Source organism: Carassius auratus, chromosome 49, assembly GCF_003368295.1.
Source record: "Carassius auratus strain Wakin chromosome 49, ASM336829v1, whole genome shotgun sequence".
Taxonomy (NCBI): domain Eukaryota; kingdom Metazoa; phylum Chordata; class Actinopteri; order Cypriniformes; family Cyprinidae; genus Carassius; species Carassius auratus.
Window position 1 is genome coordinate 1,147,104 of NC_039291.1, and position 26,593 is coordinate 1,173,696.

General features: G+C 36.8%; 1 protein-coding gene across 1 annotated transcript in view; it reads right to left on the minus strand.

Moving 5' to 3' along the window:
* LOC113065892 (dipeptidyl aminopeptidase-like protein 6) overlaps positions 1-25,911 on the minus strand; it is a 98,475-nt gene extending 72,564 nt beyond the window's left edge. The window contains exons 1-3 of the mRNA XM_026237444.1: positions 25,885-25,911; positions 25,676-25,790; positions 17,940-18,038 (exon numbers count right to left, since the gene is read on the minus strand). Coding sequence (XP_026093229.1) covers positions 17,940-18,038; positions 25,676-25,790; positions 25,885-25,911 — 241 coding nt within the window. The remainder of the gene's footprint in view (positions 1-17,939; positions 18,039-25,675; positions 25,791-25,884) is intronic.
* Positions 25,912-26,593: the final 682 nt, after the last annotated feature.

Here is a 26,593-nt window from a genome sequence, read left to right on the forward strand (position 1 = left end):
TCTTTAGGTCATGTCCCAAAACTATTGAAGCTGGTGGTTAGTATGCCTCTTATTAAGAAACCACAACTAGATCCTAGAGAAGTGGCAAATTATAGGCCTATTTCAAATCTTCCATTTGTGTCCGCTCATTTGTGCTCCTTCCTGCTAAAAAATGATCTGTATGAAGAATTCCAGTCAGGTTTCAGGCCCCACCATAGCACAGAATCTGCACTTGTTAAAACTACAAATGACTTGCTTCTTGCATCAGATCCAGGCTGCATCTCATTGCTAGTTTTACTTGATCTGCGTTCGACACCATAGATCATGACATACTCATAGATCGATTACAAAAAATATACAGGTATTCAAGGACAGGCTCTAAGATGGTTTAGATCCTACCGGTCTGATAGCTAACACTTTGTTTATTTAAATGGGGAGTCAATCTCGTTTTTCACCAGTAAAATATGGAGTGCCACAAGGATCTGTCCTAGGTCCTCTGCTATTTTCAATATACATGTTGGCTCTTGGTAATATTATTAGAAAATATGGGATTAGTTTCCACTGTTATGCTGATGATACTCCACTACATATCTCAAAGAGACCAGATGAAACTTCATAATTATCTAAGCTAACACAGTGTGTTAAAAATGTAAAAGATTGGATGACCATCTGAATTTTCTCCTATTAAATTAGGATGAGACAGAGGCATTACTTATTGGACAAAAAAAGAAAAAAAAGTTCCTTCAGTTTGCAACTAGAAGGATCTACTGTTACTTCCTCTACAGTCAAAAATCTGGGTTTTATATTAGACAGCAACTTGTCTTTTGAAAACCATAAGTCCAAAATGCAGTGGCTAGTCCTTACCAGGTCAAGAAAATATGATCATATTACCCCAATGTTGCAGTCTCTGCACTGGCTACCTATTAAGTTCTGTATCAGTTACAAAATATTATTACTTACCTATAAGGCCCTAAATGGTTTAGCTCCTGTGTACTTAACTAGCCTTCTACCATGCTACAATCCATCATGCTCCCTGAGGTCACAAAACGCTGGACTTTTGGTAGTTCCTAGGAAGGGAGTCCACTAAAGGAGGTAGAGCTTTTTCGTATTTGGCTCCCAAACTCTGGAATAGCCTTCCTGATAATGTTTGGGGTTCACACACTCTCTCTGTTTAAATCTAGATTAAAAACATATCTCTTTCACCAAGCATTAAAATAATGAATCTAATAATTTGTGACTGCAGTTGTATCTTATCAAATGCACATTATTATTCTTTAGCTTGGGTTAAACTAATTAATTTTACTTGGCTGGAACAGCAGCTATGCTAATTATGTATCTGTTTGTTTCTCTGTTTTGCTAGGATAATAACTAGGATATACACACAAGCTCAAGTCAGGATCCAGAACACATGAGAAGAGATGATGTCACCCCCTCAGAGGACCTCAGATGATGCTAACCCTGAAACAACATACAGAACTACCAAATATTGATACAAGTGTGATTGCACCATATAATAATTGCTGTTAATAGTGTTAATCGTCTGGTTGACTATGTCTTGTATAAATTCTTTTCTGAAAATGTCTGCCATATGCACACAAACTGACAGTCACCACTGATAAGCGACTACTAAATATTTTAGAAACTTAATTCTCTGTAAAGCTACTTTGCAATGATTTGTATTGTAAAAAGCGCTATAAAAATACATTCGAATCGAATTGAATTGAAGTATGATCTGAACCATTTGAGTTCCATCCCAGAAAGCCTGATCCAGTATGTTATGATTGACAGTGTCAAACGCAGCACTAAGATCTAGTAGTATCAGCACTGATATATTTTTTTAAAAAATTGTCCTGTTATCCATTTGAGTTCAAGTAATTGTTCAGCTGATTAAAACCTGCATTTTCTATAGTCTTGCCTATAAAGGGAAGATTTTATATTGACATAAAGTTTCTCAATATAGTGTTATCAAGATTACTCTTTTCAGAAGGGGCTTAACAATTGCAGTTTTCAGGAAAATTGGAAAAATCCCAGAAAGAAGTGAGGTGTTCTAAGAGATCTGCTTCTAAACATCTAAGCATACTTTGGAAAAAAAGATGTGGAAAGTGTGTCAAGATAGCAGGTTGACGATTTAAGGTGCTGTACTATTTCTTCCAACATTTTGCTATCAAATTCTTCAAAACCAGATTATAGTAACTTATTTTTTAAATTGCGGTCGAATCTGTCTGACTTCTGCATACAGTATCTTGATGATGTGCCAATCATATTTCTGATATTATTGATCTTCTCAGAAAAGGAGGAAGCAAAGTCATTGTTTTGCTGACTGAGAGCATTTCACTGTGAATCTGACTTTGTGGTGGGGGTTTTCAGTCTCTCAATGGTAGCAAAAAGTAAAGTTACCATTTATGAGGTTTGAGAAGAAAGTTTGTCAAGCTGTGGCTAGTTTCACATTGAAACAATAAAGGCTCTTTATAGATGCTATTGTGAATTTCAAGATTTGTCTTCTGTCACATCTGCTCAGCTTTTCTGCATTGTCTTTTCTTACTCTGTATTGCTGTTGATTTTCTCCAAGGTGATTTTTGTCTGCCAATCTTACGGACTTTTACAGGAGCAATATCATCAATACCATTCTTAACTTTTAAGGATAGAGCACTATCTGATCACTTCAGTATTTTCTTAAATATATTGATCTCTGCTACCACTTAATCTATATCTCTCTCTGTCAGAAAGCAATGTATTAACGAGAACACTAGTGTGCTATTTATGAAAGCTATATCTTTAACACTAAGGGTTTCTGTAGACATAAATCTGTAGATGTTGATCTTCTCATTGATTCCTTTGACTTAATAACAATGGTTTTAATGTTTAGACCTCTACTGATGATTAAATCTAGAGAGTGTCCACAGTTGTGTGTGGGTCCATGCTCTTGCTGAATCAGGTCAAAAGTGTTACATATATTATTTATTTTGTAGCTTTGATTTCTGCATTATCTGTGAATATTAAAATTCCCTACAATAGTACAACAGTCAAACTCAGAAGAAATCATTGATAACCGTTTCTATGAACTTTTCAACAAAGGCTGGAGAGTATTTTGGAGGCCTGTAAATAATGATAAACATAATTTGTGGACCACCTTTAAGGACAATCCCTAGATATTCCACGGACAAGTATTGACCAAATGACACTTGCTTGCATTGATAGACATCTTTAAACAGAGCAGCTTGCCCTGCAGCTGTCTTCTAGTCATGTTGCATTTACAAAAAAATATCCAGTTTGTTTGTGGTTATTAAGTCATTGATCAGAAATTATTTATTTTTTAGTGAGCAAATTGTCCCCTTGGAATTATAAGGTTCTATCTGCATTCCAAGTAGTTTTGAGATATTGAGCCTCGAAGTTTTTGTGTTCCATTCGACTGTGTTGATAGAACCTTATTGTTTTTGTTTTTTTTAAATAAAAAGTCCCATAATGTACACAACATTAAAACATTTATCACATAATGTAAATATGTTGACACAGAATAAGAATATGTGTATAACTACATATGTGAATAATAACAATTTTGACAAAAAAAAATTAAGATATAACCTTATAATTCCAACGGAAAGGAATGTTTAAAAATGCTTACGCGATGGCATTACTTTCTGTTTAGATAAGATGGATCAGCCGTACAGTTTGAGAAGGCCTTAGACTTTCTATCACATAAAAAAAAAAAAAAATAGAGAAAGCTTCAGGAATACTAGTTTCCCGCTTGTTCTGTAAACATTTGCAAATGTTGCTGCTATCATAGCGAGGACCCAACACATATCACTGAGAGCTGCTAGTGGTTTTTGGTTCACCTACAACAGATGGAGGAGGGTTTGGGTTTGAGCTTAGAAGTGGAGATGTTGAAGAATGAAGGATAATGTGTCTGGTGAGCGGGACTCTGGCTCTGGTGTTTCTGGTGGCTGTGATATGTTGTCCTGGCTTCCCTGGCTGTTTTCCAGAAAGTCGTCCTCAGAGTGTTGAGTCTTGGAGCTGTTGTAGTATGTTACAATGTATCTGTGATGAGTTCTGTGGGCAGGGGTCTGCCGGGATAGATTCCATGAGCAGTGGTTGTTGTGGCTGCGTGGCGTCATCAGTGTCCTTGTGGGATGTATCAACCACACAGCTCGGAAGCTATTATGATGTTCTGTCATCACTCATACTTTGTCCAGGTGTGTGTGTGTGTGTCATTCGAGTTGAGTGGATTGGCACACACTACTGAAGGATGATGGAGGGAGAAATAAATATTGTCCTTTAGCACTCTTGCACCAAGTTTGTTTGGGTTGAGGCCATCCAGTTTAAAAAGTTGCTATGGCCCCAGAAAAGACTGAAGTTGTCGATCAAGTTGACTCGCTTTATACTGCATGTTCTTTGTAGCCATGTATTCAGCCCAAGCAAGGTTCCCCTTGCTGGGAGTGGTCCACTGCTGAACGACTGAACTTCAAGCCTTCGATGTGTTTCAGAGTTCACACTGAAATCATTCTTAAGGAGTTCTGACTGCTCTTTCCAAATATCATTATTCCCCACATGGCTGATGGTTAGATTTGCAGTCTTGTGCTTCATTAGAATGTTCCAAAGTTCCTTGTTCCCATCAGAGATGGTTGGTTGAGGAAAGCAGCATCATGCAACTGATGTTTCTGATAATAGGGTCACCTGGCTGATATGATCCATGTTCAATAATTTTTGAGGTTTCATCACAAACATCTCAAGATGTATAGTGGGTGGTAGAATACCAGTGTTTGCAAAGCCTTGTCATAGCCGTATCTGGGGTAGATGATGTCAGTGAGTATGACGGCAGGAATACAAGATACTTGTGACAATCTGATGTCTCGGGTGCCTTTTGGGTCTTGCTCCCTGTTTGTGCCATCAATTAGTCTGTCGATCAGTTTCGGGATGTTCCTCTGCACTTGGTATAAACTGTTGATATTCACAGGACTCACCGGCTGTATGCTAAGGGGTCCATGATGACAGACTGCTGTGTATTCTGCCTGTTTTGGAAGTCCAGCAAGTAACTTTTTTCAAGTAGGACTGCACAATAAATCCCATGCATTTATAATGCTCATCTAGTTAGTAAAGCCGGTTCTGTGATTAGTAGTAAATCTCATGCATGTGCTTTCAGATGGAGCTGCGTTTAATACACAGAGCGGTACAAGCTACACAATTTTGCGTTCATTACCAGCGATGCATCACATGCGATTATGAAAGCTGTTTGCATAGCTTGTCAGTGATCTGACAGTTTGTCAGTAAACAGCTTTACTAACTAGATGCACATGAAAAACACATGATTTATCTTGTAGCCCTAGTTTCAAGAACCGCAATCCTTAGTAAATGTCTGTGGCAGTTCATACATCAAGTAGATTCCACAAGAGGCATTTTCTTTATTGTCTCTTTCAATATAGGCAGCTGTGTTTTCCTGTCTCTGGAATGTAAGCTGCTGGCAGTGGGAGGCAAAGAGTCTTCTTTTTCATAGTATTATTTGAGTCCCAAAACCTTTTTTGTTTAGTGTCTGTGCCAAAAAAAATATAGTTTGAGCACTGTGCTGATCTGCTTAAGTTAAAATATGAGAAAAATATGAGAAAAGTACATAAATAGGGATCAAAGCATGGAGCGATAAGCAAGAGTGTCCGAAAAGTAGTGAAGCCAGAAGCGAATAGTAGCGAAGCCAGAAGCTGGAGATTAGGTTATACTATAATATTATTTTGCTACCTAGCTAACACTGATATTTCCTTTGGGAAATACACATTTAGTCAGTAACTGATCTTTTCTGTCTGTCATCTTGGATGAAACTTTTCCCTAATCTTTTTTTCTTATTTTGGCTTATAAATAATAGGATACAAGCTACTCTGGGTAAAAACAAAGTAACTTATTATATGGCAGCATTATTTTGGTGCCTGCTGTTTGGAACAGCCGTCACAAGTGCATCCCTTAACATTGACGGTTTCCATGTCATTTCATATGCTCTCTGTTACCTATGGTTTGTTTTGCTATAAAGATTTTTATCTTCACCTTATTCCTGTCAGTTTAAATTGTGAGCTCTGAGTCTCCTGGCCCCAACAAACCCAGTGTCTCTCTGGTGCACTCTAAGTGTTTGATGGAGGTGAGCAGCAGGAACTGGCACACAGCACTTCCTGCAGTGGAGCCTGGGGTCACTCACTCAAACACAGCACTCTCCTTCTCTCTGCTTCTTTGTTGTTCAGGGCATACCACACTCACCTTGACATTCTTTCTATCTTTCGTTTCCCCTATTGTTCTCTCTTACACACTCTTAAGCATGAATCATTTCATCCCTCTTTACCCTGCTCTTTCTTTACCTGTCCTTTCTGTCTCAATTTGTTCTAGGACAAGCTTCTGCCTCTGATCTGACTCTTCCGCATATCTCCATCTGACAGCAGGTCTTTATTTCTGTCTCTCTACCTGATGCATGTTGGCCATGTACACGCTATAAAGTTTTTGAAGTGAGAACCACATTTATTTGTGTACATGAATCCCCCAACTTATCATCATGTGAGTATACAATAAAGAAGTCACTTCTATGGCTTCCAACATCTATAAGCCCACATACTTTTCAAATAAACACCTGCATTTTGATTAATAAACTAATTTACAAATTGGATAACCTTGTGAAGTGTGCTTAATTTTACTGAATGAACATTTTATAGTGTATCTTAAACGTTTTCTTATAAAATGTTTTATAGATAATATATTATTTAAATAAAAGGCTGCTTAGGTGTACTTGAAGTATGCATTTTCATAACTGTTTAACACACTTAAGTACACTTGCAAATGAATGTGCAAATGAACAGTTTTACTTTAAAGGTTTCATATGATGCGATTTCAATTTTTCCTTTCTCTTTGGAGTGTTACAAGCTCTTTGGTGCATAAAGAAAATCTGTAAAGTTGCAAAGACTAAAGTCTCAAATCCAAAAAGATAGTCTTTATAAAAGTTAAGAGTCAATCACTCCTACCTAAAATGGCTCATTCTAACATGCCCCCACGTCTATGTCATGATGTGGGAAGATTTGCATAATGCCACCAAAATGTTCACGCAAAGAAAGAAGGCGGAACTTTAATTCTTGCTGTTGGCGCAAGCGCAATGTTGTGGAGACGCAGTGTTTCGTTGTGAAAGCAAAGCTACTTTGTTTGGCCTTCCAAAAGAGGACACAACTAGAAATCAGTGGTTAAGATGCATTTACAACAATGTTGCAGAACAGTTTAACCCAAATATTCATATGTGCGAAGTGCATTTTGCAATTTTCTCACATATTGTTTCCTGTGAGAGTAGCATACAATGCCGGTGTCTGTTCTATGAAGTGGGGCAATTCCAACTTTGAATGGACAGTCTGGCATGTCTGACTCACAGTCTGTAAGTACGTTTACATGTTTAAAGAATTTGACACTGATGATTCAAATGTGAGATTCGAGCCGTGTAACAATAGCATTTGTTTGTCGTTTCTTCGATCACAAATGCAGACAGGGTTTCAGGGCCGTGCACAGACCTTTTGAGGGGCATGTGCTGAAACTGAAAAAGGGCACCCCCCTCCCTTTTTTTATATCAATTATATATATTATCTTTTTTAGCTATTGTGTTTGGTTTTATAAGCTAATTTGTATTATTTGGTTAACATGATTATGAATGACATTGGGAAGAGGGGAAGGTGAGCAATGAGTCAAGTATTTTTGACAAACTTTTTTGAAATATAATTTAAGTAATTATGTCCAACTCAATTCCAGATTATAAGAGACTATAGCCATACCGTTACTATAACATATCCAACATGTATCCGCCTACCTGGCAAAAATTTTATACTGTGGTGGACCAGGGATGTTGGTCTCTTGAAGGTCTCTTATTCACTACACTTTCCCTAAAATAAGCCAGCAATGAAAAAATAAATAAAAATAGTGTGAAATGTACAGTTGCAGTGAAAAGCATTTCTGAAGGATCACGTGACACTGAAGAGTACTGAACTGGAGTAATGATGCTGCAAATTCAGCTTTGATCACAAAAATAAATTACATTTTAAAATATATTCAAATAGAAAACAGTTATTTAAAATTGTAAAAATATTACACAATATTACTGTTTTTGCTGTATTTTGGATCAAATAAATGAAGCCTTGGAATGAATCATGAATTACATTCTGCATGATAAAATATAAAGATTTCACAGTTATCTTCTGTAGAAAAAAATTAGTTACTACTACATTACTGTAGTAAAACCATGTTTTACTACATGTTATACATGTGAGGACGAGCAGAGAGTATACCATAACATGATTAGCCTAAATAATAAATTAAGTCTATCAGCAATCATAAATCAAAGAAGAATTTCTTAGAAATATGTTATCTAGGTGACGAGGATCACTCGTTGCTTTGTGTAAGTTCCAGTACGAAACAGCGGGCGGCGCTCCTGTTATGATTTTCCGATGGTAAAAACAAATTATATGTTGTTGTAATACTTATCAATATATAGTTTTTGACCAGCGAATGTGTGCAAATGTGAATTTTTTTGTCCATCATTAAAACGGCGACGGCGCCTGCCACTGCCGGGATCACATTACATTTTCATCTACAGGTTACAAACTATTTTATGTTTTTCTAGATGGAGCGCTCAGTTTTCCCTGTGGTTAAAAGCATTTGGCCAAAATCGCATTTTATAAAAGATGAAATGCTACTGTATGCACAGGCTATTTAAGTGTTGGCTATATATTGGCTATGACTAGATGGCAAATGCTAGCCCTCTCTCTCACGCGACGTCCCCCCTGTGGAACTTCAGTTGATTCAATGAATATAGAGGGGGCGGAGTTATCAGCTTACTGACAGCTTGAGGATCGGATAAGATTTACAAAAGCTCGTTTTAAGAACTTTCATTTGCTATATATTTGTAAAACAGACAGACAGACGTAAAGGGTGACCAATAGCATTGATTAAAAAAAAAACACCACCAAAAAAAGGGCACTTCGAAGTGTAAGGGCAAAAAGGGCATGTGCTCTGCACAGGTTGAGCCCTAACTGTGCACGTGCCTGCAGGGTTTTATGTTTAGGCAGCACAATTTAGATTATTCAGATGTAAATTTGTTTGTAGAATGCGACTGTCACTTTTTTACAAAGCTCAGAAAAGAACTGTATGAAGCTGCAGAGCACAAGGTTGTTTAGATGTCACTGCACAGATACCCTGTTGAGATTCTACAGAGATGGTGAAGCATGGTCACCTTTCAGCTTGTGATTGCTGATTTCCTTCTTTCCTTCTCATCACAAACTCTTCTGAGTCACAGTAAATAATTTCTCTTTGCTTGCATGTTTTATTCTCAGAGGACAGGTGGGCAGCAGTGTTGTTAAAGGATGCTGCTTAAATAATGGAGGCATTCGTTTGATTATAACCTCTGAGTACATATGTACTGTACTCAGACAGGTAAAAAAAATTATAATAATAAAATGGTAGTGAACAATCAATGCATACATTTCTTTCTTTTTTTTTTTTTTTTGGTGAATCCAGACAACCAGATTATTATGGTAATTACAGTATAATTTCAAGTATTATTTTTGTTAAATTGTAAATATATAAGAACATGTGTGCTTTGCAGTCAACTATTTTTGATTTGGCATGAATGTTTCTGAACCGTCCATGAGTTATGCTCCAAAATATCTGCAAACCATTCTCAGACCCTTGAAATAAACACAGTTGGATCCATTCTTGACATTCACTGACAGCACCTTTAATGAAAAATGACTGCATGTCAAAGTTTGTGCTGACTTTGCAGAACCCAGCATTTTTACTGAAAACCCCTCAGTTGGAGATTTCTTACACAAATAAATTCTGACATATAGAATGCCTGTGCGCGTCAGCACATACTTGGTACTGTTACTCTTAAAGATTCTTCACGCTGAGCAGGGAAAGCAATCTGGTAATTATGTAACAAGCACATTTTTCCTTTCGACTCCAGCTCCTTCTTAATTGCTCCTGATTAAATTGATTTCTTCTTTTTGTTCAGGTAATTTGCTGCAAAAGGTGTCTGCTAGGGCTGGAAAAAATAGAGTGAGCTGCAAAAGAACTGAAATGTGCTGTGCTGTAAATCCACCTTAAACCTCAGCCCTCCGGCTCAGGACACATATAAAAGGAAATGCAACAATAAATTATTCAAAATGCTTTCAATGTAGAGGTGATCCATCGATCCTGGTGTCACATCATGCAGAACTGAGATTGATGTCATTCGATTGACTGAACTTCAGCCTGTAGCACTGCTATTCCTTTTTGAACATTTACCATGGTAAAACTACAGTAGTGCTATTTGCGTTTGGTTGCATTAGTACAATAGTGTGACTTCTGTATAATTAATTGTTTCTTTTTATTTTTAACTGTTATTTTATCTCATAATAAAAAAGGCAACTAGCAAGAAAATGATTTCCTCTGTCAAATATGCAGACCTTATTTTTACAAAACCCATCAATACTTTAATTTGTTTCTGATGCAATTTCACCTTGTGAAACTTAAAATGTATGAAAAAATAAGCAACAACAACAACAAAAAAAAGACATGTCGAGTCAGTGGATGCATGAATCTGTCCCAATGATTTTAGATATCTGTTCCAATGGAGTAAAGATTGATCCTCATTGGAAAACAAGCTTTAAACACATACTTTTGGGTCCCGTCCAGATGCCGTGCTTTATGGTTCCTTATTATCATCAGCATCATGAGTGCTCTTTGCATTGGGAAAATGATGGACAGCAGACATTCATTTACTTACTTATTTTTAAATTTTTTTTATCAAATGTTTAAGTAAAATAACAACCAATAAAGAGACTGAAATGAAATGACTCTAACATCTGACCTCACTAAGGCATTACCCTATGCATAACCGAATCAGTGAAAATAACATCCTCAGCCTCTTGAATTGAACCAATTTCACTTCACATATCCTGATCTGAGACGTGTATCCTTGGGGAAGGCCTGCCACGTTCTAAAGCAGATGTAATATAACAGAACCACCAATGCCTCCTGCCTGCCTTGAATGGCCGTTTTCTCTGAGATTTATAGTTATCAGCAATGCTGATCAAGGTCGACCGTGTGGCTCATTTTTCACCACCTGCTGTCAGAACCCAGATCCCGAACCCGTTAGCCACAAGAAGGCCTGCCCCGAGCAGCTACATTAAGAACATGATGCCTTATTATACATAGCCATGGCTGTCCATCATAAAGCTGAAAACACACATAAACATTGGTCAGATACACTTGATCATCCACACAGACACTACACTTGCAACACAGACTCCTATCTATCCACCCACTGTTTGTAAATGAAAGTGATGTGACATTCAGCCAAGTATGGTGACCCATACTCGAATTCGTGCTCTGCATGTAACCCATCCAAAGTGCACACACACACTGTGAACACACACCCGGAGCAGTGTTCATCATTTATGCTGCGGCGCCCGGGGAGCAGTTGGGGGTTCAGTGCCTTGCTCAAGAGCACCTTAGTCAAGGTATTGCCAGCCCGAGACTCGAACCCACAACCCTCGGGGTAGGAGTCAAACTCTCTAACCACTAGGCCACAGCTTCCCCTTTATATTTTTTTTATATCCTAATCAACGAAAAAAAAAAGTGTCTGTGTTAATTGTGGCCCCTGCATACTGTACCAAAAACAAATATTGTTCAGATATCTTACTGAATACACTAAATATGATTACACAGATCAGCTCTCTGATAATTGGTTTCAAGTCACACACACACACACACACACACACACATTTCCCTTCGGTCTTCACTCAACCGTGATTTACAGGACACATAAACCTCATTGGTATTTGATTAGGGCTTCTTTCTAAACCTCTGTGTACCGATACAATTAACAACCCCCATATTTCTAATCCAGGCAATACAGTGTGAAAATCCATGTTTTACAAGTTTATCATTCTGCAGTCTCATAAAGACTCTCAAATATTAGACAGGTGCCTACTGAAGTGATCTTTTATAACAGTCTAGCTCGTCTTTTGAAGCAGGGTAATTAATGCACAGAAGTATAAAAAAACTAAAACAATCACCTGTTCATTGACGTGTATGAATCAACTGCATGTGATATAGCTGAAACAGAAGGTGTGAGGGCTAATCTAACTAAGAGCTGATTGAGAGCAGAAGTCACCTCCCACTGACAACATTCAAAGAGAAGAAGAGATTTCTCATGAAAATACCTTTTACATAACAGTAATAAAGGTGCTAACAAAGCACTTCAGTTTATGGGTGTTCATTCATTGACATGCAGCTCAAACAGGTCAGTCTCTAACATTATTGACTTTAAATGGATCAATCGAATTTATTTATTTTTTCACATAAAAAGCATTTAGATTTTAGATTAATTCAAACAGATATTAATGTTAGCATGTTGATAACCTAATAACCTGACTCTGAAAAGCACAACAAGTCTACAGCACACACATATATTGGGTAAACTGACCCATTTTTTGAATGCTAAGTGAAATAATCAACACTACTCAGAATTATTGATTGGATTTTTTTACAATGAGCCTGCTTCATTTGATTTTTGGAATAATATGTGGAGAATATGTGCGATCCCACCTTTTGGAACGTTTTTTTTTACATAAAATACTTTCAGAATAGGCAGCTCACTAGCTTTTGGAACAGTTTATATATGCCTTCTCTTATCTCCAGATAAAATTCATCACTCCATAGCCTTGGTTCGATTTAGTCATGTTGAAAAATATGCTAGGAATTGAGGATTAGAAAACAACTCTAATGCAAATGATTTAACCTACAGCAAAATTAGCATTCTGTACATATCCCTCAGCACAGGGCGGTTTTCTTGCTAAACGAACTCTGACGGCAGTGAGAGTTTAGACACTGGGGTTGCTGGTCTGCTTGAGCCTGAACTTCGACTAATTATCATATGAGGCAAGTCAATGACTTCCATCAAGGTTAAAAGACATTTATACTCTTGTTTGCTTAACAGCATTCAGCTAATCTGGTGTACACACTCAGCGTATAAAAGGCTCCGTGCAGCTGCTTAGGCTAAGGACACAGGGGTGGGCCATTAAAATGGAACCAGATGGTTTAGGCCACAGCAGGCATTAGTTTAGTTTAATTTCTCGTTGCGAGTGTTGAGTAATGCTGATGATGTATCTGTTTGATTTAGACTCCTAGCTAGAGAGGCAGATCAATGGACTCCACTAATTATGCAATTATATAGCTGCTTTAGTATAATTATAATGGGAGCATGCAAACCGAATCAAACCGAGAGAGTCTTTCACAGCCAAAGGGAGACAGAGGGCAGAACAGTGGGATGAGGAACGCTGAATGACTGCAGCTTACTGTAAAATGGTTTGGCAAAAAATGATTCATGATGGCAAAAATTATTCAAGACTGATCTTAAAGGTTTTGTTCACGCAAAAATGAAAATTCTGTCATCATTTACTCCCCCCTGTGGCGCTCCATACCAATAAGACTCATGCTTCAAAATGTTCATAAAGACATTGTAAAAGTCATCCATATGAATCGAGATTTCTGAGAAACGATCAGTGAATTTAATTAAGGTTTCCATTCACATATTCACATATTTTATTTAAATTAATTGTTATAAACATTGATCAAAACACACATAAAGCACATCAAATATGATCAATGGAAGCTCATATGTGCTTGCTTGACACACTGAAACCAATGAGGTTTGTTCTCGCGTGTCAAGCACATATGTTTAAACTTCCTTTGATTACATAATTGTTTAATGGATGGAAAAAAATGGTAAGAGAATATTAAACATACCTTAGTTTGCATTCTGAAGATGGGTTTGCATTCGAGTTATTGATAGAATTTTCATTTTTGGGTGAACTCACCCTTTCAGGGGGTAGTCTAGCTTTTATTTCCTGAACTGAATGTGATCCTATTTCACCATAATAACCCATGTTTCCTTGAAGGCAATGAAGAAATCCAAGTGTTCTAGTTGTTTTCATTTGTCTGAGTTTTACTACCAGAGCACTTCTGAAAACACTAGATTTCTGTGATGGAAGCAAGTGGTCGATGGTCGGAGAAGCCCGAGGGACAGCAAGGCTTTGCCTGTGTAAATAAATTACCTGTATCATTGATTCGTTTATAGATTAATTCAGTATGAGCTGCATCAGCTGTGACGTTATGACTTTGATTGATGAGTTGCGGAAAGTTGTTTTGGGAGCCAAATAAATAGGGAAAACATATTCAGCACCAAATTGGTTGGCGAAAATTCAATTTCTGGCCTGTCCTTGGAAATCAAGTAATAGCTAATGTTCCAGATAGGAACTATGGGGCCTGTTTTCTGTGGATCTGCCCAACTAAGTGCTTTTGACACTTTAATGAAGATCAAATAATCAGCCAGTGATGGTCAGAGCAGTGCTCTTTCCTTTCTCTAATTGACTGTGGCAAGGCCAAAGTCTTTACATACATTTATGATTTCACTGCAGGTGAGTCACGGTGGGAGCCAAGTAATCATATTAAAATGATGACAAACAGAGTCATATCCCACATTTCCTATTGTTGAGGAATGGTCAGGTTTCTCAGTGTTCCCAAAATGGAAATTGAAATTCCAAAATTGGAAATTTATTTTCTTGCCCATTTGAAGTCAATTTTTTCCAATTTATTTTGCCATTGGAAGACCTAAAAGAATTATACGGTTTTTGAGGAAAACATTCAAGGATTTTTGTCCATATAGTGGACCATAAGGGTCTTATCTAGCCAAACCATCTGTCATTTTCTCTGCTTTAGCTCTGCTTGCGCGTTTACACGTATTGCGTAATCTAGTTGGAAAGGTCAAGTGCGGTTAGCTCTTCATCTGTGCACTCCAGTTCAGAAAAAAACTCCATCTCATTTTCTCCTCCAACTTCAAAATTGACCGACAACATTGCTTTACCTTTTTTTTTTTTTTTTTTTTTTGCAAAGGGCATTTGACTTTCTTTGCACGTTCGCTTTGTAATGGCCGAGTCGCTGCTTAAGTCAAGTGTGACCTTTCCAACGTTATTATGTAATGCATGAAGTTGAGCTAGCGCAAGACTAGCATTTGTGTTTAAAAATAATATAGGTGTTTATACCTCATCGTTTTTTTACAATAAAGACTTCCTGCTTCATTATTAAGACATTCATGTTTATCCTTTGATGATACCACTGCTTTTTTTATACAGAAACATGTTAGGCATTTTATTTTTATTTTTTTTTACTCTGTTAGCTGACAGAGACTCTTCTTCTAGAATGTTGCCGCAGGTGTTTTTTGTATTTTAAGTGCTATTCTGAAGTGTTTGTTCTCTCCACACAGTCTGCATTCAACAGCTTAATTTATTAATTAAGCATTAAAGTATCTCAGAAAAAAAAAAAAAAAAAAAAAAAAAAAAAAAAACATAAATGCAGCAATTTAAAGTCATCCATCCGTTTAAAACCAAAATTTACATTACTACAAACTCAAAATCTTGCATTTAGGAATCGTAATGATGACACAATCATCTTCAGGCATAACATTGGCTGCAGGATAATCATGTTCTGTTCACAAAATCTGCTAAGTCCACAAAAGCTATGTCGCTAAGTTCTGTAGATGTTTTGACACATTTAAACCACAGTGATGATAATTTGGTTCATTACAATTTTGTTCACATTTCTGCATTGCAGCTATATGGAGGCATCAGCGGACCCTCATCACTCTCACACAGGAACATTAACTCAGCGCTCACAGTCATTCATCTCATCTGGCTTTGATTCATATCATAACAAAGCGCAGTTCAAGCGGGTGGAGTAATTTAGCTGGAAATTATGGCACAATGTCTCTGCTCTCCTATTGATTGATGCTCTGCCCATTTTTCACACCATCATTTTAGCTGGTTATCGTTCATGTCAGTCCAGTAAAGGTAAACAGATCTGCCAGAAAGGAATGAACTGAAAGGTGATGAGAAACCTCTCTGCTTCAGTAATTTGTTCTTTCTTATTTCCATGTTTGCTTTTCTGCTTTACAATTTTTTATTTTTTTTTATGGTTAATGTGGTACTCGTTGAATGTACACCGTTATGCCTCAGTTACTTTTATACCTGTTTCTATTTAACTGGTAGCATAAAAAATTAAATAAAATAAAAACAATGCCAATGTCTGCACAAGAACTATAATGGAAAATAATTTTATACCATTTAAAAAATGGTAAATTCTATGCATACTAATACATAATTTAAACATCAAAGTAAAAAAAAAAACTAAAACATATTAGTATAGATATTTTATTTTAACAGTGAAGAACAAATTCAACATCACGATCAGTCTATCAGCTATTTGATTTGTACATTTCAGTCAAAATTCTCTATAGTTGTGAAAGACAACTAATATACACCTAATATAAAGTGGACCCACAAATACAATTGAAAACCTCTCCCTTGCTCATAAAAATATATACATATAACATATTTCATGCAGAACGTATGTGACAGTGATTCAGTGTGGGTAAACAATAGTCTTCCTATTAATAAATTAAGCTGTCAATCCCTGTTCATTGTAAATGCATGGCAAAGGCATGAAAACAGAATAAATAAAGCCATGCAGTTTTGGTACAACAAATTACAACAATTCTAATTTTGGGGTGAACTATGCCATTATGTTAAATATTAAAAATCAATACCCTATGCATGGATGAAATGTTCACAATAAGATCAATAACATGCATTTAGAAATTAGACGGTGAAGTTTCGTTTCATTTCATGCTGTCTATAAGGGTAAGTGAATCTGAAATTGATAAAACTGCAATAATAAGCAAGGATTAATTAATCAATATTAATAAATAAATAACTTCAGTGAGCTTTTAGCCATGTTTGTGTGCAGTATGCATTTGATTGTCCCTGAAGCGTTTGTGGCTGAGACTAGAGCATGAAGAGAGCTTCCCTATCACCACAGCCTAAAGCAGCTGATTAGAGGAGACAGCTCAATAAAGTTCAAACCAAATCAGACTGCTTAATTAAGTGAAGTGACATTCAGCCAGGTATGGTGACCCATACTCAGAATTTGTGCTCTGCATTTAACCAATCCGAAATGCACACACACAGAGCAGTGAACACACACACACACACACACTGTGAGCACACACCCGGAGCAGTGGGCAGCCATTTATGGTGCGGCGCCCGGGGAGCAGTTGGGGGTTCGATGCCTTGCTCAAGGGCACCTAAGTCGTGGTATTGAAGGTGGAGACAGAACTGTACATGCACTCCCCCCACCCACAATTCCGTCCGGCCCGAGACTAGAACCCACAACCCTTCGATTGGGAGTCCAACCCTCTAACCATTTGGCCACGACTTCCCACAAATGTACCCACTGATAAACGCCTCCCTCTGTTCACATTCACAAGTCATCCTTCTGCATGAGGAAAAGACATCACAATCCAGACACGTGTCCACAAAGATTCAAAGAAAGTCAGCGTTGTAGAGTTGCTCCAAAAAAAGTAAAATAAAAATAAATAAAAATTTGGAACCTTAAGACCCACTTAAACAACTTTGAATGGCCATTTTGTTAGAAATATATATATATACAAAGTGTCACAATATTTTTGTCTAATTTTAAAAGCTATATCTATAATTTCAATCCTATTTCTTCAGTGTTTTGTTTGAAAAGTATCCTTATGCTTTCTTCAAATAAAATTGGAAACTTCTCTATTTGGTCATTGGGGTTTTACTTAAGTTTTAGGAAGATCATGATTCTCAAATATTTGAAATTAATGAGTTTGAAAAAAATAAATTAAAAAATGTAATCAATACTTTGGTTATACCATGAAGAGGAAATGAGCAATGCACAAGCCTTCATTTCACTTAATCTGAATTGATTATGTGCACAATGAGAATTATAGTGTGTTTTCAATGCTGAGATAATCTCTGCAATCGTATCAGATACTGAGCAGCTAATGGAAGATCCACACTAGAAGAAATCAAATGTCTGCTGATGAGAGCACTTACTGCTGATCCACTTAGCATTTGGGTCGTGAACCTTAAAGTCTTTCTTGAAGATTTCTTCCACTGTCACTTTCCCCTTAAAGGCCAGGCTATCGTCCTCACCTATAGGGAGAAATGCAAAACAGAAAACACTTTTAGCTAGTGATGGAAGAAACAAAGCTTTTGAAACTTTGAACTAATTGGACCAATTTCTTCACAAAATGATTCACTGTTTCTCTCGCTCCAAATCCAAAAGAAGCCACACACTCGTGAAGCCTGCTGGTGAGAATGGTGTAAATGCAATGTAAACTCAGCTCAACCATGCATCAAAAACCTATTGCAAACCAATTGCAACTGTTTTATTGAAACTTTACTATTAAATTGGTTTTTCTATGTAAACAAGTGCTAGATAGACGCGTGTACCTGTTGCGCTCGAGTCTTGCAGTCTTTTGCAGCATCTTACGCATGACACGGCGTTCTAAAAATTGTAAAATGCATCTCTAGACGTAAAACGCGTTTTACCCCATTCCATTCCTCGCGCCTTGCGTTTTTCAAAGCAAAAATGTTCTGTGTGAATGTGCCACCAAGCATTTCCTGATTAATTTAGTTAATTGCAATATTTCTAGGTTAATTAGTTTGTTCTTGGCAAACTTTCTTCTCGTTACGGTTCCATAGTTAACTGTTAGAACCAAATATACAATTTTGTTTCCTTTATTCTGAAACAAAAGTAGTTCAAAATTGCATTTGATGTTAGAAAGCCTCATTTACCGAAATCACGTGACTTTCACGGTTTGAAAAGTGCTCTGAATCAGATTCAGAATGAGTAAATCGCAAAGGTTTTGAAACTTCACAAAAACGTCGTAAAAAATTTCCATCATTAGTTTTAGCACTGAGACCGCCAAGTTTACATGGAGTAAATCTTCATGCCTCCATCCTCTTTTTAGAGCATGTCAAAAACTTTCAGCTTTTCTGGTTCACGGGAGGCAAACTGCATCTGCATTGAGCTAAAATTGGCTGACAGGCTCTTCTTAGAGGCCAGCCTGGAGATTTTTCCTCCAAAAGAAGTGATAGTCTCTTCGGTAATGGCCACTGCAGTTCCCGGGCTTTATGTGAAAGGCATAGTGCTCTCTTAATGCTGTGGTGGAAAGTTCTGACTGTTCTAGCTTCCAGCAGCGCCTGGGCTCATTATCTCAGCTGTACCGCTGTGCTCAGGGCCCAAAGAACCCCTCCATCAGGCAAATTCTGTTTGACATTAGCACTCATTCATTCAGCATGTGCACAAACTCACCACCACATCAATACCTAGAGAGACCGAACACGTGGCGTAGAGGAAAACCATTTTAAATCACAAGCAATGAGAAGGAATGCGGCGGCGGCAGGGCTTTGCATTAAATGACAGCCCTGTAAGGTGAGAATGAACACCAGAATGTATTCAGTGTGCTTGACAGAGAAAGCAGGGAAGAATCTATCAACTCACGCGCCCGACTTATATTACGCTGTCACTTTGACTCGTGTACATGTGCGAGGTTCATGCGTGGGCCGGGTGCAATTCTACAGTGCCGCAGAGGAGCGGAAAAAAAGGAAACAAAAAGCCAGGACATGAAGATAAACACAATCAGGCATCCCTCCAGGCACTGCTTTAGACGAATTGAATGTTTCATTATTAAAATGGACTTTGTGCATTACATCTGGTGCCAGCACTAACCTGATTTATTAAGTCATAATTCTGCACATCAGATATGATCACAGTGTGCTTTCGTCTCGCATATAACTCATTTTTTATGCATTGGAAGATGCAGAAAAAGCAATATCTGATTTGTTTCACTTTGCTGTCAGGATGGGCAGTTTTGTATGGCCTTAATGGGAAGACTGCAAAAGAGCAAACATCAGAAACCCTCAGAAAAACCTTTTGAGACAAAATAAAGAAGCATTTAGTCTTACAATGGCTAGTGGACCACAGTCTGGTCCATTCTTCAGGTAATCTGGATAAAGGGCTGTCTGGGCTGATGTTAAATTACCAACCGCAGTATATTTTTATTTATGATATATAGGGATTGATAAATGTACATTTGAACATAACTAAGAACAGATTACATAGTTGTGAACAAGTATCTCTCATTTACTGTATTTATTACTAACAGGGCTCCACATGACCAACAGTTCAACTATTGAAATTTCCATGGATTGTTTTTTAATACCAGATAAGGATAAGGCATGTGTCATTTGGCATAAACATTATGAGAATACAGTAACTTAAACTAAATCATTAGTTCATGATATTGTCAGCTTACATAGTAAAACGTGTAAAGGTTTTTCAAAACCATTTGAAATCAGCCAGATTACAAAGAGTACATCTCAAAGAACTCAACACAATTTGTTTTCTTTTCCTGTGTTCTATTCTGTATCTTATTTGTCATTGACTCATATTGAATCATTTCCTGCCCCAATTATCCATCCCTGCAATTTCGTACTGGTCCTACATTGTCTCATTTAATATAATGGAGAAAAAAAATAAAATAAATGGGTGGGCGGTTAAAAACTGCATCAGACATTGTACAAAATCTAGGCAGTCTGATAGTAGCATGTGATGTCAGCCACCATTTTTGTGTGTAATATGCATCAGGTGGCCTATGAACGCTCTGTGGGAATGCTGCCTGAGACTCATACTAGGAAACATTTAAATGCGAGCAGAAAAGAATAGTTGGTAAACCAACACATTACATGAGCATTCAGCCATTAGGCAAACAAGATATAATATAATCCTTGCCAATGAGCTCAGTCAAGTGAATTTCAAAGAGTTTAAACAAAAGAAATGTCTAGGAAGCGTATTCAAGTCTTTTGCCTCGCTGTTGTGTCTATGTTAGAGCTGACAGCTGAGGGCTGATTTTCTTGCATGGAGCAAAGAAGAGAAATTAACCCAGCTGGAAGCTTCTCCGCCTGGCTGCCTGCTATACACAGAGTCTTTGGGATGCCTGGACTGTGCACTATTAAAGCTGAGCTGCCCACCATTGCAGCTAGATTAATATTTTCACTGTAAACAGCCATTTCCAAAGTGAATTGCAAGCATTTAGGGCGCAAAAATCAGTAATAGGCCTTTATTATTATAGAAAAACAATTAAGCACTCCAGCAAGTGGAAATGAATGAAATCGTTGCCGGAAACTCCCACTCTTCCTTTATGGGTTTTGAGTAATAGAAGCCTAAAATCTTCCTGTTTCACATTCAAGCATTTCTGCCACTCTGTTTTTCATCACACTATGATTTTGAAGGCACTCACAGGAACAATACTTGCTATATAGCATAAATACTGCAGACTGGGATGCAGGTTGTTGACTGAAAGGAAAGGTCTAATGCTATTTCATGCATGTTGAGTTATTTACACTGTTAAAGAGTTGGATTCTCATGCTAAACATGGCCAAAGTTTCAAAAAACGTTATGAGTATTTCTGTATTCATAGTATTTCTGTATCATATATATGTTTTCAACATAATCAGAAATGGTTCAAGCACCAATTCAACATAGCAGAATGATTTGTGAAGAATCACGTGAAACTGAAAATTGGCAAAACTTCCATTACAGGAATCAATTACTTAAAAAAATAAATAAATAAATAAATATTTCACATTACTTTTTTACTGTACTGTACTGTACTGTACAGTATTTTGACCAACTAAAAGCACTTTTGATAGACATGAGACTTCTTTCAAAAACATAGAAAAACTAAAAGACCCAAAAATGTTAGTGTACATACTTGAATTCATTTAGAAATAAATGCATTTTAAGTTTATAAAAAAAAATAAAACACGAATTGGATGTTAAATCAGTTAAAAAATGTCCTATTTTCTGACTGTCTGAGCAAATTTTTTTTGGTCACACTTTATTTTAGGGTCCAGTTCTCTAATTAACTATGACTTTTGCCTCAATTAACTCCTTATTTGCTGCTTATTAATAGTTTATAAGGTAGTTGTTAAGTTGAGGGTATTGGGTAGGATTATGGATGCCATGCATTATATGTACTTTATAAGCACTAATAAACAGCTAATATGTTAATAATAGACATGCTAATAAGCAACTACGTATTAGTGTGAATTGGACCCTATAATAATGTGTTACCTTTTTTTTTTCTTTCTCCCAAAACCAAGCAGATTTGACTTAAATCCATGTTATGCTGCACATATTTGTCACTACTTCCATGCATACAGAAAACCTGCATACTGTGAATGTATGGTATGTAGTGCAGCAATAGCATGTGTGTAAAACATTTTTTGTTTTGCATACATCCTGCATTGTCGATGGTATGTTTTTAGATTTGTGTGTAATGAGCTGTTAATGGGTGAAAATTCCCATATGGATGTCTTTGTGTTATATTAGAGTGGTGAAGAACCTCTGCCAGATATCCACTGCCAAGAAAACCTGAACGCATAAAATGAGGACAATCCCAGGCATTAATTAAAGAACAGCAAGAACTTTCATAAGCAGCAGAAATGTGAGATGCTCTCTATTTCAAAGAGTCTTTTGGAAGTTTTGTAGGTTAAGAAGATCAGTGTTATCTATAAGACTATAAGATTATCTATAAGATTTCATATGCACTTCTCTTTGTTTGACAGACATGTGGATCCTACTAGTCAGCCCTTTGGCCCAAAGTTAATAAAACGATTAAGAGGAAATGAAAACCTTCCAGTATGGTGAATGACTCATTATTATTCTTAATAGATGGCGCTTCGTTGATGTGGAGCAGAAGTGCTATTTTCATTTGCCAATGTGAAAATGCAACGTGAATGCTAAGGGAGAAAAAATAATTAAAGGCCATCTGTGTTTTTGATGCCTTGACAATGTTTTCATTGAATCTTGTGCTTTAAAACATGTACACACAGGATTGTCTATGTACTCTGACAGTGTTAGTATTCCTGAGAGAGTCTGGCATAACTGACCCCATTCACTGCTGTCAGCTTAGATATCAGAAAAAATATTTAAAAGGCGTTTAAAATAAGTTTTTTTTTTCTTTTTCTTCTTCTTCTTTCTTTTCCATGGCAGCTGCTTTGAAAATTTCCTGGAGAGAACGACGGTGACTTGGCTGATCTCTGCGCACAAGGAAAGTGCAATTTCTCTAACAACAGGACAGAGAAGTGGAAATAACTGTTTGGAAGGTTATCTGACATACCCCCCGCTATGGTGCCGTGATGTGCAACGGTTCCTAAGAGATTCACAAAATAAGAGAAAAAGGGTTTTCCATCACAAACACAAAATGAGCTCCTCTGACATGTCCAATTAGCTGTCATTGTGTCAGTCCAGCGTCAGTTTTCAGTGGGAAATGCTTCCTGTAAAAAACATAATAATAAAGCTGGGATAAAAGAAGACCTGACCCAGTTTTCCAGTCAAAGCACTAATCGCACCCGATCATATCAACCTATCCATTACATGAATAAGAGGACATGCCACAGCGAGCCAACAGCGGAGACTGAGAAAAAAACACTCGGGCTAAAGGAATGTAGAGTAACATCAATGATGGAGTGTGGTACAGGGTGTCAGGGGCATTTTGTATCTGACAATGTGGATAATGCTGAACTCTTCATCAGTGGGCCAGCAGGGAGGATGGTGAACTGACATGGGTGCTTTTACTATGACCTTCTCTTGGGACTTGCAAGAAGTTGAAATTATTTTTTGAAAAGAATAGGGCCTATAAATTGTAATAATTGCAGTTTTTTTTTCACAACATAAAAAAGAATAAATACATAATTATATAACAAGTACATTAAAAATATAAATATTCTAAATTAATAATTGCATTAATATTGTCTGTAATATTTTTAATGTCTTTTGCTTACTAAGGCTGCATTTATTTGATTGAAATTTCAAGCAATATTGTGAAATATTATTACAGTTGAAAACAACAGGTTTTTTTTATAATTGTAGTTTTAAAATATTTCCAAATAGGATATTATTCCTGTGATGCAAAGCTGAATTTTCAGTAGCCAATACGCCAGTCTTCAGTGTCAATTGATGCTTCAGAGATCATTCTGATATGCTGATTTGCTACATTCCTTTCTTATTATCATAAGTGGAAAATGGTTGTGTTACTTTAAGTATGGAAGTATGAAGTATGGAATTTATTTATTTTCCTTCAGGTTCTTTTGATGAACAGAAACTTTGAAGCACTGCTTTTATTTGAAATATATATAATGAACATCGTTATGTAGTGGGACAAGATGTGAGTATTACAGTGTTTTTGTGTTTTTTTTTATTTATTTATTTATTTTTTACAGGTAATGCGTGAGTTGTCTCAGTGTGTACTGTACATAACCGTGAATTTTAGGGTACCACATTTGTGTCAGAGCACCACTCTGCATCATTGCCTGTATGAACATATAATTACCTTATTTCTTTTTACGTGGCAAATTATTTTGTGCTATTTTTTAGGAGGAATAGTCCTGAATAAATCCCACCATATATGTTTTCTCATTAAACATCCTGTTTCACTATCAAATGTCACACTGTAGAAGTAAAATGTATTGCGAATGATACATCATGTTGACTTCAAGAATAGGATTATTTGCAATATGCCTTTCCTGGGTAAATCAGGTGCCCTTATATAAGTGACCTGTTTTACAGGTCTGCAGAGATGTTTCAGATGCTGTCCCTTGTCCCGTAGTTTTGGAAAAGTGTCAGGACTCAAGCTAGAGACACCACCTGCTCAGTCTGTATGACCTGTGCTCATTCTCTCTTCCTCTTTCAACCCGAAACGGACAGAAGATGATGTAACTACACACACACACACACACACACACACACACACACATGCTCTCAAGCTCGAAGACAGAAAACAAATCAAACAGGGTGTCACATCTCAATATCTGTCTCCCATTAGAAGACCTTACACTAAGCTTATTATTAGAGAAACATTTACATTTATGGAAACAGACAAAACTTCTCAATTAGTTTCTCAAAGACTGAACTTGCTAGCTTAATGGAGGCAAACCAGCGTTCACAGCACATGAATTAAAGCATGGCTGGGAGATTTTAATGGCTTTAAGAGAGCTAGGGAAAACAGAGATTTATACTGCCCAGTAGCAGGCTTCATTGGCCACGTACACACTGCAGTTAAACATGCTAGATCCTCCTCTAGAGAATCCCGTTCTATACACAGACTGATTGCTTCTTTTGCTGCTGTTTTGATGGCAGAGAGAGAAAAAAAACACAATATAACTAGCTGATTTTTGGCTGTGGAACTAAGAAGCAATTTTGGTAACACTTTACAGCGTATTTTTATTTTTTTTGCATGTTACATGTATTTACTATAAAGATAAACAGTAAATTATGCATAATTACAAGCAACTGGATGCCTGATACTAACAGTATATTAATAATTTTGTAATTGTTATTTAAAAATAATTGTTTTGTTTTCAAAAAAAAAAAAAAAAAAATTGAAGTGACATGGGACATATTTATTTTTTGTTACATTTGCAAACAATTTAGTTGCAGTTTGAAGTCTGTTATTACACTTCACTAGAACCCTTCTAAGTGTTCATTTTGTTTGTGTGGTTGTGTCACCAATTGAAATTTCTAAGTACAAGACAAGATGTTCTGGAAATCATTCAAGGTGTTCTGGCAGGATGTGGCGACATGAGAGGCTGTGTCTGTAAAGGATTGTGCACCTGTATGTGACACTTGAAACGTGCTGGTTTGTTTACAGCATTATACGTGTGTGTGTGTGTGTGTGGCCAGAGGCTCATGGCCCCGGGCCCTTTGCTCGCAGGCTGTGTACCTGGAGTCAGCAGAATGACAGAGGTGACGATCAGAGAGCAGATGACCAGAATAACAAGCAGTGCAATCGCTATTCCCTTCCAGTTCCTCTGCGGAGGGTTACTTCCCACCAGCTCCTAAAGAAAGAGATGGACAAAGAGAGAGAAAACATGAATCGATGAATGCAAATGGGAGGTTAGTCAAGGACAGTCGTGTGGCAGTGAGCAACACCTCATGGGAAACAATTTCTGCAACCATATCTCGCTGCATTTATTTGATATGAACTACATGTAAAATATTATTACAAATTTTAATATCCTTTAAAAAATACATAAATAAATATAATCAAAAGCTGTTTTTACCAGCTATTACTCCAGCCTTTAGTGTCACATTATCCTTCAGAAATATTTTTACATGTTGATTTCTCAAGAATCTGTTCTTTTTATTATCAATGTTGAAGGTTGTTTTGCTGTTGTTTTTTAGGATTATTTGATGAATAAAAAGCTCAAAAGAACAGCATTTATTTCAAATTTCTTTACTTACACTTTTAAACAATTTAATGCATCCTTGCCAAAGAAAAGTATTAATTTATTTCAGTATAATAAAAACAATTTTACTGATCCCAAATTTTGGTTGTGTTGTTTTTTCTTTCTTTCTTTCTTTCTTTTTTTCAGCATTTTTTTTTTTCAGCATTTCTGGAAGATTTATTTGTTTAAAAAAAAGTATAAGGCTCTGCAAAGCCTGAGGGCATTTTAATTTCGAAAGGCCAGAAAATGCATACATCATTTGTATTTGGTCCATGTGTTGCAAAAACTATGTTGAGTAGTGGTTCTCAATCTTTTTTAGGGGAAATGAAAAAAGTAATGAATAATAATAATAATCGGGTGACCATATGCGCCGTTCATACGGGACACGTCCCAGCCAGGATTTTAATAATGCC